Below are 16,365 nucleotides of genomic sequence, written 5' to 3'. Positions count from 1 at the left end.
CCCCCTCCCTCCTTCCAAACCCCTCTTTCTCCTTCTCCTTCTCTCCTTCTCCTCCTCCCCTCCTTTCCCTTCCTTTTTTTTTTTTTTTTCCCCCTTCCTCTTTCCCTCGTTCCCCCCCTCCTCTTTTCTTTCCTTTCTCCCCCCTCCCCTCTTCTTTCCTTCCCCCCTTCACCCCCCTTTCCCTCTCGCCCTCTACCCGCTTCTCCCCCTTCTTTTTTTTTTGCTCTTCTCCCCTTCTCCTCCTTTCGATTCGTTAGACTAGTGGATTAATGGCTATATTGGTGGTGGAGGAAGAGACTAGTGGACTACTGGCTACAGTGGTGGGGGAAGAGACTAGTGGACTAATGTCTACAGTGGTGGAGGAAGAGACTAGTAAACTACTGGCTACATTGCTGGGTGGTGGGGGAAGAGACTAGTGGACTAATGGCTACAGTGGTGGGTGGTGGAGGAAGAGACTAGTGGACTAATGGCTACAGTGGTGGAGGAAGAGACGAGTGGACTAATTGCTACAGTGGTGGGTGGTGGAGGAAGAGAGTAGAGGACTACTGGCTACAGTGGTGGGTGGTGGGGGAAGAGACTAGTGGACTACTGGCTACATTGGTGGGTGGTGGAGGAAGAGACTAGTGGACTACTGGCTACAGTGGTGAGTGAAGAGACTAGTGGACTACTGGCTACATTGGTGGGTGGTGGAGGAAGAGACTAGTGGACTACTGGCTACATTGGTGGAGGAAGAGACTACTGGACTACTGGCTACATTGGTGGGTGGTGGAGGAAGAGACTAGTGGACTACTGGCTACAGTGGTGAGTGAAGAGACTAGGATACTAGCTACATTGGTGGGTGGTGGAGGAAGAGACTAGTGGATACAGGCTACGGTGTGAGGAAGAGACTAGTGGACTACTGGTACATTGGTGGGTGGTGGAGGAAGAGACTAGTGGACTACTGGCTACATTGGTGGGTGGTGGGGGAAGAGACTAGTGGACTACTGGCTACATTGGTGGGTGGTGGAGGAAGAGACTAGTGGACTAATGGCTACAGTGGTGGGTGGTGGAGGAAGAGACTAGTGGACTACTGGCTACATGGTGGGGTGGAGGAAGAGCTATGGACAATGGCTACAGTGGTGAATGAAGAGACTAGTGGACTACTGGCTACAGTGGTGGGGGACGAGACTAGTGGACTAATGGTTACATTGGTGGGTGGTGTTGGAAGAGACTAGTGGATTAATGGCTACATTGGTTGGTGGTGGGGGAAGAGACTGGTGGACTACTGGCTACATTGGTGGGTGGTGTTGGAAGAGACTAGTGGACTAATGGCTACATTGGTTGGTGGTGGGGGAAGAGACTGGTGGACTATGGTACATTGGTGGGTGTGGGGAAGAGACTAGTGGACTAATGGCTACATTGGTGGGTGGTGGAGGGAAGAGACTAGGGACACTGGCTACAGTGGTGGAAGAGACTAGTGTATAGGTACAGTGGGGGGGGGAAGAGACTAGTGGACTACTGGCTACAGTGGTGGAGGAGAGACTATGGACTACTAGCTACATGGTGGGTGGTGGGGGGAAGAGACTAGTGGATTAATGGCTACATTGGTTGGTGGTGGGGGAAGAGACTGGTGGACTACTGGCTACATTGGTGGGTGGTGGGGGAAGAGACTAGTGGACTAATGGCTACATTGGTGGGTGGTGGAGGGAGAGACTAGAGGACAACTGGCTACAGTGGTGGAGGAAGAGACTAGTGTATTAATGGCTACAGTGGTGGGTGGTGGGGGAAGAGACTAGAGGACTACTGGCTACAGTGGTGGAGGAAGAGACTAGTGGATTAATGGCTACAGTGGTGGGTGGTGGAGGAATAGACTAGTGGACTACTGGCTACAGTGGTGGAGGAAGAGACTAGTGGATTAATGGCTACAGTGGTGGGTGGTGGGGGAAGAGACTAGAGGACTACTGGCTACAGTGGTGGAGAAAGAGACGAGTGGATTAATGGCTACAGTGGTGGGTGGTGGAGGAAGAGACTAGTGGACTAATGGCTACAGTGGTGGGGGGAGAGACTAGTGGACTACTGGCTACAGTGGTGGAGGAAGAGACTACTGGATTAATGGCTACATTGGTGGGTGGTGGAGGAAGAGACTAGTGGACTACTGGCTACATTGGTGGGTGGTGGAGGAAGAGACTAGTGGATTAATGGCTACAGTGGTAGGTGGTGAAGGAAGAGACTAGTGGACTAATGGCTACAGTGGTGGAGGAAGAGACTAGTGGATTAATGGCTACAGTGGTGGGTGGTGGAGGAATAGACTAGTGGACTACTGGCTACAGTGGTGGAGGAAGAGACTAGTGGACTACTAGCTACATTGGTGGGTGGTGGGGGAAGAGACTAGTGGATTACTGGCTACATTGGTAGGTGGTGGAGGAAGAGACTAGTGGACTACTGGCTACATTGGTGTGTGGTGGGGGAAGAGACTAGTGGACTAATGGCTACAGTGGTGGGTGAAGAGACTAGTGAATTGATGGCTACATTGGTGGGTGGTGGAGGAAGAGACTAGTGGACTACTGGCTACAGTGGTGGGTGGTGGAGGAAGAGACTAGTGGACTACTGGCTACATTGGTGGAGGAAGAGACTAGTGGACTACTGGCTACATTGGTGGGTGGTGGAGGAAGAGACTAGTGGACTACTGGCTACATTGGTGGGTGGTGGGGGAAGAGACTAGTGGATTAATGGCTACATTGGTAGGTGGTGGAGGAAGAGACAAGTGGACTAATGGCTACAGTGGTGGGGGAAGAGACTAGTGGACTAATGGCTACAGTGGTGAATGAAGAGACTAGTGGACTAATGGCTACAGTGGTGGGTGGTAGAGGAAGAGACTAGTGGACTAATGGCTACATTGGTGGGGGGAGAGACTAGTGGACTACTGGCTACAGTGGTGGGGGAAGAGACTAGTGGACTAATGGCTACAGTGGTGAGAAGAGACTGTGACTAATGTGCTACATGGTGGTGGGTGTGAGGAAGAGACTAGTGGACTAATGGCTACATTGTGGGTGGTGGAGGGAAGAGCTAGTGGACTAATGGCTACAGTGGTGTGAAGAGACTAGTGGACTAATGGCTACAGTGTGGTGGTGAGGGAAGAGACTAGTGGACTACTGGCTACATGTGGTGGTGGGAGAGACTAGTGGACTAATGGTACATTGGTGGTGGTGTGTGAGGAAGAGATAGTGGATAATGGCTACATTGGTGGTGGTGGTGGGGAAGAGACTGTGGACTACGGCTACATGGTGGGTGGTGGGGGAGAGACTAGTGGACTAAGGCTACATTGGTGGGTGGTGGGGGAAGAGACTAGGGACTATGGCTACAGTGGTGGAGGAAGAGACTAGTGGATTAATGGCTACAGTGGTGGGTGGTGAAGGAAGAGACTAGTGGACTAATGGCTACAGTGGTGGAGGAAGAGACTAGTGGATTAATGGCTACAGTGGTGGGTGGTGGAGGAATAGACTAGTGGACTACTGGCTACAGTGGTGGAGGAAGAGACTACTGGATTAATGGCTACATTGGTGGGTGGTGGAGGAAGAGACTAGTGGACTACTGGCTACAGTGGTGGTGGTGGAGGAAGAGAATAGTGGATAATGGCTACAGTGGTGGTGGTGAAGGAGAGACTAGTGGACTAATGGCTACAGTGGTGGGGAAGAGACTAGTGGATTAATGGCTACATGGTGGGTGGTGAGGAAAGACTAGTGGACTACTGGCTACAGTGGTGGAGGAAGAGACTAGTGGACAACTAGCTACATTGGTGGGTGGTGGGGGAAGAGACTAGTGGATTAATGGCTACATTGGTGGGTGGTGGAGGAAGAGACTAGTGGATACTGGCTACATTGGTGTGTGGTGGGGGAAGAGACTAGTTGATTAATGGCTACAGTGGTGGAGGAAGAGACAAGTGGACTAATGGCTACAGCGGTGGGTGAAGAGACTAGTGAATTGATGGCTACATTGGTGGGTGTGGAGAAGAGACTAGTGGACTAATGGCTACAGTGGTGGGTGGTAGAGGAAGAGACTTGTGGACTAATGGCTACATTGGTGGGTGGTGGAGGAAGAGACTAGTGGACTAATGGCTACAGTGGTGAATGAAGAGACTAGTGGACTACTGGCTACAGTGGTGGGTGGTAGAGGAAGAGACTAGTGGACTAATGGCTACATGGTGGGTGGTGGGGAAGAGACTAGTGGACTACTGGGACAGTGGTGGGGAAGAGACTAGTGGAATACTGGCTACATGGGGGTGGTGGGGGAAGAGACTAGTGGACTACTGGCTACATTGTGGGTGTTGGGGGAAGAGACTAGTGGATTAATGGCTACATTGGTAGGTGGTGGAGGGAGAGACTAGAGGACTACTGGCTACAGTGGTGGAGGAAGAGACTAGTGGATTAATGGCTACAGTGGTGGAGGAAGAGACTAGTGGATTAATGTCTACAGTGGTGGGTGGTAGAGGAAGAGACTAGTGGACTACTGGCTACAGTGGTGGGGGACGAGACTAGTGGATTAATGGCTACATTGGTTGGTGGTGGGAGAAGAGACTGGTGGACTACTGGCTACATTGGTGGGTGGTGGGGGAAGAGACTAGTGGACTAATGGCTACATTGGTGGGTGGTGGAGGGAGAGACTAGAGGACTACTGGCTACAGTGGTGGAGGAAGAGACTAGTGGATTAATGGCTACAGTGGTGGGTGGTGAAGGAAGAGACTAGTGGACTAATGGCTACAGTGGTGGAGGAAGAGACTAGTGGATTAATGGCTACAGTGGTGGGTGGTGGAGGAATAGACTAGTGGACTACTGGCTACAGTGGTGGAGGAAGAGACTAGTGGATTAATGGCTACAGTGGTGGGTGAAGAGACTAGAGGACTACTGGCTACAGTGGTGGAGGAAGAGACTAGTGGATTAATGGCTACAGTGGTGGGTGGTGGAGGAAGAGACTAGTGAACTACTGGCTACAGTGGTGGGTGGTGGGGGGGGAGACTAGTGGACTAATGGCCACAGTGGTGGGTGGTGGGGGGAGAGACTAGTGGACTACTGGCTACAGTGGTGGAGGAAGAGACTAGTGGACTAATGGCTACAGTGGTGGGTGGTGGAGGAAGAGACTAGTGGACTACTGGCTACAGTGGTGGGTGGTGGGGGAAGAGACTAGTGGACTACTGGCTACAGTGGTGGAGCAAGAGACTAGTGGATTAATGGCTACAGTGGTGGGTGGTGGGGGAAGAGACTAGTGGACTACTGGCTACATTGGTGGGTGGTGGAGGAAGAGACTAGTGGACTACTAGCTACAGTGGTGGGTGGTGGGGGAAGAGACTAATGGACTACTGGCTACAGTGGTGGAGGAAGAGACTAGTGGACTAATGGCTACAGTGGTGGAGGAAGAGACTAGTGGACTACTGGCTACAGTGGTGGAGGAAGAGACTAGTGGACAACTGGCTACAGTGGTGGGGGAAGAGACTAGTGGACTAATGGCTACAGTGATGGAGGAAGAGACTAGTGGACTAATGGCTACAGTGGTGGAGGGAGAGACTAGTGGACAACTGGCTACAGTGGTGGAGGAAGAGACTAGTGGACTAATGGCTACAGTGGTGGAGGGAGAGACTAGTGGACAACTGGCTCCAGTGGTGGAGGAAGAGACTAGTGGACTAATGGCTACAGTGGTGGAGGGAGAGACTAGTGTGATAACTGGTACAGTGGTGTGAGGAAGAGACTAGTGGACTAATGGCTACAGTGGTGGAGGGAGAGACTAGTGGACAACTGGCTCCAGTGGTGGAGGAAGAGACTAGTGGACTAATGGCTACAGTGGTGGAGGGAGAGACTAGTGGACAACTGGCTACAGTGGTATAGTGGTGGGTGTAGGGTGAGCCACTGGGTGGAAGCCTGCCTGGCCCTGCTGATTGAATCACCAGAATGATCTCATCATCTCATCTCTCTGGGGGTTGAAGGTTTAATGGACGAGAAGAGAATGAGTGTTGACATAGAGGTGGCAGTTTCGACTTCACCACCGTGTATGTATGCGTGTGTTGGGGAGTATTATAAACAGTCTTTAATCTCAGTTGTCGCATTCATAACTATTAGGCCCAGTGCAAGCTGGTGGACGGAGTGTAGTATAGTAGTGGTAGTGTTGACCAAGGAGGGAGAGTAGTGTAGTAGTGGTAGTGTTGACTAAAGAGGGAGAGTAGTGTAGTAGTGGTAGTCTTGACTAAAGAGGGAGAGTAGTGTATCAGTGGTAGTGTTGACTAAGGAGGGAGAGTAGTGTAGTAGTGGTAGTGTTGACTAAGGAGGGAGAGTAGTGTAGTAGTGGTAGTGGTAGTGTTGACTAAGGAGGGAGAGTAGTGTAGTAGTGGTAGTGTTGACTAAAGAGGGAGAGTAGTGTATCAGTGGTAGTGTTGACTAAAGAGGGAGAGTAGTGTATCAGTGGTAGTGTTGACTAAAGAGGGAGAGTAGTGTAGTAGTGGTAGTGTTGACTAAGGAGGGAGAGTAGTGTAGTAGTGGTAGTGTTGACTAAGGAGGGAGAGTAGTGTAGTAGTGGTATTGTTGACTAAGGAGGGAGAGTAGTGTAGTAGTGGTAGTGTTGACTAAGGAGGGAGAGTAGTGTATCAGTGGTAGTGTTGACTAAGGAGGGAGAGTAGTGTATCAGTGGTAGTGTTGACTAAAGAGGGAGAGTAGTGTATCAGTGGTAGTGTTGCCTAAGGAGGGAGAGTAGTGTAGTAGTGGTAGTGTTGACTAAAGAGGGAGAGTAGTGTATCAGTGGTAGTGTTGACTAAAGAGGGAGAGTAGTGTAGTAGTGGTAGTGTTGACTAAAGAGGGAGAGTAGTGTATCAGTGGTAGTGTTGACTAAAGAGGGAGAGTAGTGTAGTAGTGGTAGTGTTGACTAAAGAGGGAGAGTAGTGTAGTAGTGGTAGTGTTGACTAAAGAGGGAGAGTAGTGTAGTAGTGGTAGTGTTGACTAAAGAGGGAGAGTAGTGTAGTAGTGGTAGTGTTGACTAAAGAGGGAGAGTTGTCAGTACACGGCAGGTCAGGATATGGAGCCATGCCGGGTCTGATATTTTCCCCCTACGCTGCTACACTGCACTGTCTGAGCCACAGCAGGCTGCATGAGTCACAAGGCAACTAGCGCAGGCTAACAATACACCCAGGCTTCACCACCACCCTCCTCCTCTCTGTCCACCATGGCCTTGCCATCCTGGGCCTCAGCCAGCCTGCTCATAGCATCCCCCCACCACCACCTGGTCAACTGGCCATTAACCCTGACCCGAGACCAGTCTACTGGAAACACACTGCCACTACTGAAGATTAACAATAAACACCAACACCAGGTCTGGCATCAGGTGTGGCATTGAAACAGCCTGGACTGATAGGTTTAATGTTGTTGTTTTTTCAATAATACCACCAGCTTTCAGACATGGATAGCTGTTCCAGCCTGATTTGCAGGGTGGTTTTGCGTGAGGTAGGGACAGGTTGTTTTGCCCTTGCTAGGAACGACTCACACACACAATTTCATGGTGTGTGGTCATCAGTGCACAGTGCACACCACTGACTCCATAGCCCTAAAAACCTGTGTGTGTGTGTGTGAGATGCCAGCCGTCGTTACCGCTCTGCTAAAGAGAAAATCAAATATTAATCCAGCCAGCACCGTTCGCCGTTTTGAAAAGCCAGAGCCACTCACCATTTTATTATTGATTTCATGAAAGTGGATCTCGCATACTTTCTCCACAATGTCCTCAACCTCAAAAGTTACAAAGCCGAAACCTGCAGACAGGACAGAGAGGTAGAGAGAATGACAGGAAGAGGGGGATGGAGAGAGAAAGAGAGTGAGTGAAAAAGGAGGGAAAAGGGAGAGAAAAATAAAGCATTGGTTATAGTCAAGATTTATAGAACAACTTCTATTTGAAAGACAGGCAACATATGACAATTAGTCCCCTAAATGTAGCTAAATAAACCTAATAAAGATGCAGTTATAGACCTGGAACGGCTGTACAGCTATGTGCAATAAAAATGATACAGTCCTCATTATTAGAATAACTATATTCCTGCTTCACAGACAGAAGAGGAGGGAATTGCCACAAAGCTCATTAAATGAAATTCATGGACCCTGGCCTAGCGCGTGAATTTCATTACAGATATTCTATGCTCCTTCATTGATATTTCACTGTAAAACACATTCTAGTTTTATGGTAATGTCAGGCCATATCATATTATTGATACATAGAACATTATACAAACCTTGCAAATCAGCAACAAGCATTGATTGATAACTAATAGAGGGTAATCTAGTGACTCATGGGCCAAAGCTTGACCTGATTATCTAATTCATAACTAATACTGGCAGGCAGGTAGCCTAGCGGTTAGAGGCAGTCCATCAACCGGAGGGTTGCCAGTTCGAATCCCGGGTCCAACGTGAAAAATCTGATGGGAATTTAGCTGGCATCAGGGTTGCTAGTATCAAATGTTAGATGCCATTGCCTAAGTTGGACCTTGTGTGTAATGATAAATAAAGCGATCTTCATTTTAGAGGGTAATCTAGTGGCCCATGGGCCAAAAATTGACTGGATTATCTACATGCCACATAAGGGGATGACATTATGAAGGCATATACTAAGGATAGACACCCCAAAATGCCCCCCCCCCCCCCCCAGCAGGAAAGCCTTCCATTCCATGCCCTGTTGACTAATCAGCACTCTCTCTAAAACAAACACACAGAGCGGAGTGGCGGAGCGGAATAGAGCTGAAGTTGTGCGCCCTGCTGTGACAAGCTGAAACAAGGCTTTGGTTTTTAAGAGAGTGGGAGATAAGCCTGTGGGAGTCAGGGGGTGAACAGGGTTTGACAGAGAGCCAGCATGTGGCCGGGCAGGGCCCCCCTTCTCCACAAGCCAGCAGATATGGACAGATAAAGAGGCGGGACTGCCGATAAGAGGGTCACGGAGAGAGCAACCATTCTGACAACCCCCCTGTCCCGCCTCTGCACACACCACAGTACACTAACAATGAGTTATTACACAGTACAGTGCAGGGCATTCAATTCACAAACATGTACACACGCAAACACACACACACACACAAACTCTGCCCGCATGTTACATGTACACATAATCCACTCCCCCAACCCCCCATATGAGGTTGGACCTATACAGACATTAGACATCATCAAGCAGGTTTCAGTGATCAAAGCCGCCTACACTCTCTCTGGTGTGAGGTAGGAAGTGAAGCTCATTAGTCAATGACCTGCCCTCTCTCCATGACTTCCTGTTCTGATCCAGGGGGACTTCCTGGAGTGATGCACAGCACACGTCAGACAGAGAACTCAACTCTCAAGCCCCTCTCTATCAATCTCTCTCTCAGGAACATACAGTATTAAATCAATGAAACACAGATCACACAGCAATAAGAGTCAGAACTCTCTCAAAACAAATGTTTTAAATATTGTGCTTTTATTAGTCTTTCTTCCTCTTCCCATTCATTTTCTCTCCCTCTGTCTAGTTTCTCTCCCTCTGTCTAGTTTCTCTCCCTCTGTCTAGTTTCTCTCCCTCTGTCTAGTTTCTCTCCCTCTGTCTAGTTTCTCTCCCTCTGTCTAGTTTCTCTCCCGCTGTCTAGTTTCTCTCCCTCTGTCTAGTTTCTCTCCCTCTGTCTAGTTTCTCTCCCTCTGTCTAGTTTCTCTCCCTCTGTCTAGTTTCTCTCCCGCTGTCTAGTTTCTCTCCCGCTGTCTAGTTTCTCTCCCGCTGTCTAGTTTCTCTCCCGCTGTCTAGTTCTCTCCCGCTGTTAGTTTCCTCCCGTGGCTAGTTTCTCTCCCGCTGTCTAGTTTCTCTCCCGCTGTCTAGTTTCTCTCCCTCTGTCTAGTTTCTCTCCCGCTGTCTAGTTTCTCTCCCGCTGTCTAGTTTCTCTCCCGCTGTCTAGTTTCTCTCTCTCCCGCTGTCTAGTTTCTCTCTCTCCCGCTGTCTAGTTTCTCTCCCGCTGTCTAGTTTCTCTCCCGCTGTCTTTAGTTTCTCTCCGCTGTCTAGTTCTCTCCGCGTCTAGTTTCTCTCCTCCTTAGTTTCTCTCCCTCTGTCTAGTTTATCTCCCTCTGTCTAGTTTATCTCCCTCTGTCTAGTTTATCTCTCTCTCTAGTTTCTGTCTCTAGTTTCTGTCTCTAGTTTATTTGTAGTTTATCTCTCTCTCTAGTTTCTGTCTCTAGTTTCTCTGTAGTTTATCTATCTCTAGTTTATCTCTCTCTCTAGTTTCTCTCTCGTTTATCTCTCTCTCTAGTTTATGTCTCTAGTTTCTCTCTAGTTTATTTCTAGTTTCTCTCTCTCTCTCTAGTTTCTCTCTAGTTTATGTCTCTAGTTTCTCTCTCTCTCTAGTTTCTCTCTAGTTTATCTCTCTGTCTCTAGTTTCTCTCTCTAGTTTCTCTCTCTCTAGTTTCTCTCTGTCTCTAGTTTCTCTCTCTCTCTCTCTAGTTTCTCTCTCTCTCTCTCTCTAGTTCCTCTAGTTTCTCTCGCTCTAGTTTCTCTCTCTCTAGTTTCTCTAGTTTCTCTCCCTCTGTCTAGTTTCTCTCTCTCGCTAGTTTCTCTCTCTCTCTAGTTTCTCTCTCTGTCTCTAGTTTCTCTCTCTGTCTCTAGTTTCTCTCTCTGTCTCTAGTTTCTCTCTCTGTCTCTAGTTTCTCTCTAGTTTCTCTCTCTCTCTCTAGTTTCTCTCTCTCTCTAGTTTCTCTCTCTCTCTCTAGTTCCTCTCTAGTTTTTCTCGCTCTAGTTTCTCTCTCTCTAGTTTCTCTAGTTTCTCTCCCTCTCTCTAGTTTTTCTCGCTCTAGTTTCTCTCTCTCTAGTTTCTCTAGTTTCTCTCCCTCTGTCTAGTTTCTCTCTCTCGCTAGTTTCTCTCTCTCTCTCTAGTTTCTCTCTCTCTCTAGTATCTCTCTCTGTCTCTAGTTTCTCTCTCTGTCTCTAGTTTCTCTCTCTCTAGTTTCTCCCTAGTTTCTCTCTCTCCCTCTAGTTTCTCGATAGTTTCTCTCGCTCTAGTTTCTCTCTCTCCCTCTAGTTTCTCGCTAGTTTCTCTCGCTCTAGTTTCTCTCTCTCTAGTTTCTCTAGTTTATATCTCTCTCTCGCTAGTTTCTCTCTCTCTCTCGCTAGTTTCTCTCTCTCTAGTTTCTCTAGTTTATCTCTCTCTCTCTCTCTCGCTAGCTTCTCTCTAGTTTCTCTCTCTCGCTCTAGTTTCTCTCGCTCTAGTTTCTCTCTCTCTGTCTACTTTCTCTCTCTCTGTCTAGTTTCTCTCCCTCTTTCTAGTTTCTCTCCCTCTTTCTAGTTTCTATCTCTCTCTAGTTTATTTCTAGTTTATCTCTCTCTCTAGTTTCTATCTAGTTTCTACCTCTCTCTAGTTTCTCTCTAGTTTATTTGTAGTTTATCTCTCTCTCTAGTTTCTCTCTAGTTTATTTGTAGTTTATCTCTCTCTCTAGTTTCTGTCTCTAGTTTCTCTCTCTCTAGTTGCTCTCTAGTTTCTCTCTCTCTAGTTTATCTCTAGTTTATCTCTCTCTCTAGTTTCTCTCTCTCTCTCTAGTTTCTCTCTCTAGTTTCTCTCTAGTTTCTCTCTCTCTCTCTCTCGTTTCTCTCTAGTTTATCTCTCTCTCTCTAGTTTCGCTCTCTGTCTCTAGTTTCTCTCTAGTTTCTCTCTCTCTCTAGTTTCTATCTAGTTTATTTCTAGTTTATCTCTCTCTAGTTTCTGTCTCTTAGTTTCTGTCTCTAGTTTCTCTCTCTCTCTAGTTTCTGTCTAGTTTATTTCTAGTTTATCTCTCTCTCTAGTTTCTGTCTCTAGTTTCTGTGTCTAGTTTCTCTCTCTCTCTAGTTTATTTGTAGTTTATCTCTCTCTCTAGTTTCTGTCTCTAGTTTCTCTCTAGTTTATCTATCTCTAGGTTCTCTCTCTCTCTAGTTTCTCTCTCGTTTATCTTTCTCTCTAGTTTATGTCTCTAGTTTCTCTCTAGTTTATTTCTAGTTTCTCTCTAGTTTCTGTCTCTAGTTTCTCTCTAGTTTCTGTCTCTAGTTTCTCTCTAGTTTATCTCTCTGTCTCTAGTTTCTCTCTAGTTTATCTCTCTGTCTCTAGTTTATCTCTCTGTCTCTAGTTTCTCTCTCTGTCTCTAGTTTCTCTCTCTGTCTCTAGTATCTCTCTCTCTCTCTCTCTCTCTCTAGTTCCTCTCGCTCTAGTTTCTCTCTCTCTAGTTTCTCTAGTTTCTCTCCCTCTGTCTAGTTTCTCTCTCTCGCTAGTTTCTCTCTCTCTCTCTCTAGTTTATCTCTCTCTCTCTAGTTTCTCTCTAGTTTCTCTCTCTCTCTAGTTTCTCTCTCTGTCTCTAGTTTCTCTCTCTGTCTCTAGTTTCTCTCTAGTTTCTCTCTCTCTGTCTAGTTTCTCTCTCTCGCTAGTTTCTCTCTCTCTAGTTTCTCTCTAGTTTCTCTCTCTCTCTAGTTTCTCTCTCTCGCTAGTTTCTCTCTCTAGTTTCTCTCTAGTTTCTCTCTCTCTCTAGTTTCTCTCTCTGTCTCTAGTTTCTCTCTAGTTTCTCTCTCTCTCTCGCTCTAGTTTCTCTCTCTCCCTCTAGTTTCTCTCTCTCTAGTTTCTCTCTCTCTAGTTTCTCTCTCTCTCTCGCTAGTTTCTCTCTCTCTCTCTAGTTTCTCTCGCTCTAGTTTCTCTCTCTCTAGTCTCTCTAGTTTATCTCTCTCTCTCTCTCGCTAGTTTCTCTCTAGTTTCTCTCTCTCTCTCTAGTTTCTCTCGCTCTAGTTTCTCTCTCTCTAGTTTCTCTAGTTTCTCTCTCTCCCTCTAGTTTCTCTAGTTTATCTCTCTCTCTCGCTAGTTTCTCTCTCTGTCTCTAGTTTCTCTCTAGTTTATCGCTCTGTCTCTAGTTTCTCTCTAGTTTCTCTCTAGTTTATCGCTCTGTCTCTAGTTTCTCTCTAGTTTCTCTCTCTGCCTCTAGTTTCTCTCTCTCTCTAGTTTCTCTCTAGTTTCTCTCTCTCTCTCGCTAGTTTCTCTCTCTCTCTCTAGTTTCTCTCGCTCTAGTTTCTCTCTCTCTAGTTTCTCTAGTTTATCTCTCTCTCTCTCGCTAGTTTCTCTCTAGTTTCTCTCTCTCTCTCTAGTTTCTCTCGCTCTAGTTTCTCTCTCTCTAGTTTCTCTAGTTTATCTCTCTCTCTCGCTAGTTTCTCTCTAGTTTCTCTCTCTCTCTCTAGTTTCTCTCGCTCTAGTTTCTCTCTCTCTAGTTTCTCTCTCTCTAGTTTCTCTCTCTCTAGTTTCTCTAGTTTCTCTCTCTCCCTCTAGTTTCTCTCTAGTTTCTCTCTCTCTAGTTTCTCTAGTTTATCTCTCTCTCTCGCTAGTTTCTCTCTCTGTCTCTAGTTTCTCTCTAGTTTATCGCTCTGTCTCTAGTTTCTCTCTAGTTTCTCTCGCTCTAGTTTCTCTCTAGTTTATCGCTCTGTCTCTAGTTTCTCTCTAGTTTATCTCTCTGTCTCTAGTTTATCTCTCTGTCTCTAGTTTCTCTCTCTGTCTCTAGTTTCTCTCTCTGTCTCTAGTTTCTCTCTCTCTAGTTTCTCTCTGTCTCTAGTTTCTCTCTCTCTCTAGTTTCTCTCTCTCTCTCTCTCTCTCTCTCTAGTTCCTCTCGCTCTAGTTTCTCTCTCTCTAGTTTCTCTAGTTTCTCTCCCTCTGTCTAGTTTCTCTCTCTCGCTAGTTTCTCTCTCTCTCTCTCTAGTTTATCTCTCTCTCTCTAGTTTCTCTCTAGTTTCTCTCTCTCTCTAGTTTCTCTCTCTGTCTCTAGTTTCTCTCTAGTTTCTCTCTCTAGTTTCTCTCCCTCTGTCTAGTTTCTCTCTCTCGCTAGTTTCTCTCTCTCTCTAGTTTCTCTCTAGTTTCTCTCTAGTTTCTCTCTAGTTTCTCTCTCTCGCTAGTTTCTCTCTCTCTCTAGTTTCTCTCTAGTTTCTCTCTCTCTCTAGTTTCTCTCTCTGTCTCTAGTTTCTCTCTAGTTTCTCTCTCTCTCTCGCTCTAGTTTCTCTCTCTCCCTCTAGTTTCTCTCTCTCTAGTTTCTCTCTCTCTAGTTTCTCTCTCTCTCTCGCTAGTTTCTCTCTCTCTCTCTAGTTTCTCTCGCTCTAGTTTCTCTCTCTCTAGTTTCTCTAGTTTATCTCTCTCTCTCTCTCGCTAGTTTCTCTCTAGTTTCTCTCTCTCTCTCTAGTTTCTCTCTCTGTCTCTAGTTTCTCTCTCTGTCTCTAGTTTCTCTCTCTGTCTCTAGTTTCTCTCTCTCTAGTTTCTCTCTGTCTCTAGTTTCTCTCTCTCTCTAGTTTCTCTCTCTCTCTCTCTCTCTCTCTCTAGTTCCTCTCGCTCTAGTTTCTCTCTCTCTAGTTTCTCTAGTTTCTCTCCCTCTGTCTAGTTTCTCTCTCTCGCTAGTTTCTCTCTCTCTCTCTCTAGTTTATCTCTCTCTCTCTAGTTTCTCTCTAGTTTCTCTCTCTCTCTAGTTTCTCTCTCTGTCTCTAGTTTCTCTCTAGTTTCTCTCTCTAGTTTCTCTCCCTCTGTCTAGTTTCTCTCTCTCGCTAGTTTCTCTCTCTCTCTAGTTTCTCTCTAGTTTCTCTCTAGTTTCTCTCTAGTTTCTCTCTCTCGCTAGTTTCTCTCTCTCTCTAGTTTCTCTCTAGTTTCTCTCTCTCTCTAGTTTCTCTCTCTGTCTCTAGTTTCTCTCTAGTTTCTCTCTCTCTCTCGCTCTAGTTTCTCTCTCTCCCTCTAGTTTCTCTCTCTCTAGTTTCTCTCTCTCTAGTTTCTCTCTCTCTCTCGCTAGTTTCTCTCTCTCTCTCTAGTTTCTCTCACTCTAGTTTCTCTCTCTCTAGTTTCTCTAGTTTATCTCTCTCTCTCTCTCGCTAGTTTCTCTCTAGTTTCTCTCTCTCTCTCTAGTTTCTCTCGCTCTAGTTTCTCTCTCTCTAGTTTCTCTAGTTTATCTCTCTCTCTCGCTAGTTTCTCTCGCTCTAGTTTCTCTCTCTCTAGTTTCTCTAGTTTCTCTCTCTCCCTCTAGTTTCTCTCTAGTTTCTCTCTCTCTAGTTTCTCTAGTTTCTCTCTCTCTCTCGCTAGTTTCTCTCTCTGTCTCTAGTTTCTCTCTAGTTTATCGCTCTGTCTCTAGTTTCTCTCTAGTTTCTCTCGCTCTAGTTTCTCTCTAGTTTATCGCTCTGTCTCTAGTTTCTCTCTAGTTTCTCTCTCTGCCTCTAGTTTCTCTCTCTCTCTAGTTTCTCTCTAGTTTCTCTCTCTCTCTCGCTAGTTTCTCTCTCTCTCTCTAGTTTCTCTCGCTCTAGTTTCTCTCTCTCTAGTTTCTCTCTCTCTAGTTTCTCTAGTTTCTCTCTCTCTCTCTCTCTCGCTAGTTTCTCTCTAGTTTCTCTCTCTCTCTCTAGTTTCTCTCGCTCTAGTTTCTCTCTCTCTAGTTTCTCTAGTTTATCTCTCTCTAGTTTCTCTCTAGTTTCTCTCTCTCTCTCTAGTTTCTCTCTCTCTAGTTCCTCTCTAGTTTCTCTCTCTCTCTAGTTTCTCTCTAGTTTATCTCTCTCTCTCGCTAGTTTCTCTGTCTCTAGTTTCTCTCTCTCTAGTTCCTCTCTAGTTTCTCTCTCTCTCTAGTTTCTCTCTCTCTAGTTCCTCTCTAGTTTATCTCTCTCGCTAGTTTCTCTCTCTCTAGTTCCTCTCTAGTTTATCTCTCTCTCTCTCTAGTTCCTCTCTAGTTTCTCTCTCTCTCTAGTTTATCTCTAGTTTATCTCTCTCTAGTTTTTCTCTCTCTCCATCTCTAGTTTCTCTCTCTCTCCATCTCTAGTTTATATCTCTCTATATATAGTTTCTCTCTCTCTCTCCATAGTTTCTCTCTCTCTCTAGTTAAAGGGAAAATAAATAAACATAAATATGGGTTGTATTTACAATGGTGTTTGTTCTTTACTGGTTGCCCTTTTCTTGTGGCAACAGGTCACAAATTGATAATTGGTATGTCGAATTGTATGTTCCTTTTGATGGCATAGAAGGCCCTCCTTGCCTTGTCTCTCAGCTCGTTCACAGCTTTGTGGAAGTTACCTGTGGCGCTGATGTTTAGGCCGAGGTATGTATAGTTCTTTGTGTGCTCTAGGGCAATGGTGTCTAGATGGAATTTGTATTTGTGGTCCTGGCGACTGGACCTTTTTTGGAACACCATTATTTTTTATTTACTGTCAGGACCCACGTCTGGCAGAATCTGTGCAGAAGATCTAGGTGCTGCTGTAGGCTCTCCTTGGTTGGTGACAGAACCACCAGATCATCAGCAAACAGTAGACATTTGACTTCAGATTCTAGTAGGGTGAGGCCGGATGCTGCAGACTGTTCTAATGCCCTCGCTAATTCGTTGATATATAGGTTGAAGAGGGTGGAGCTTAAGCTGCATCCCT

At 46.3% G+C, this 16,365-nt stretch overlaps 1 protein-coding gene across 1 annotated transcript in view; it reads right to left on the bottom strand.

Moving 5' to 3' along the window:
* The window catches only part of LOC120036668 (RNA-binding protein Musashi homolog 2-like), a 306,714-nt gene that overhangs the window by 130,438 nt on the left and 159,911 nt on the right, over positions 1 to 16,365 (bottom strand). Inside the window, exon 4 of the mRNA XM_038983054.1 lies at positions 7,677 to 7,759. Within this exon, the coding sequence (XP_038838982.1) occupies positions 7,677 to 7,759 (83 nt within the window). The remainder of the gene's footprint in view (positions 1 to 7,676; positions 7,760 to 16,365) is intronic.

Source organism: Salvelinus namaycush, unplaced genomic scaffold (genome assembly GCF_016432855.1).
Source record: "Salvelinus namaycush isolate Seneca unplaced genomic scaffold, SaNama_1.0 Scaffold142, whole genome shotgun sequence".
NCBI classification, from domain to species: Eukaryota; Metazoa; Chordata; class Actinopteri; order Salmoniformes; family Salmonidae; genus Salvelinus; species Salvelinus namaycush.
This window is presented reverse-complemented; position numbering and strand designations above follow the sequence as displayed.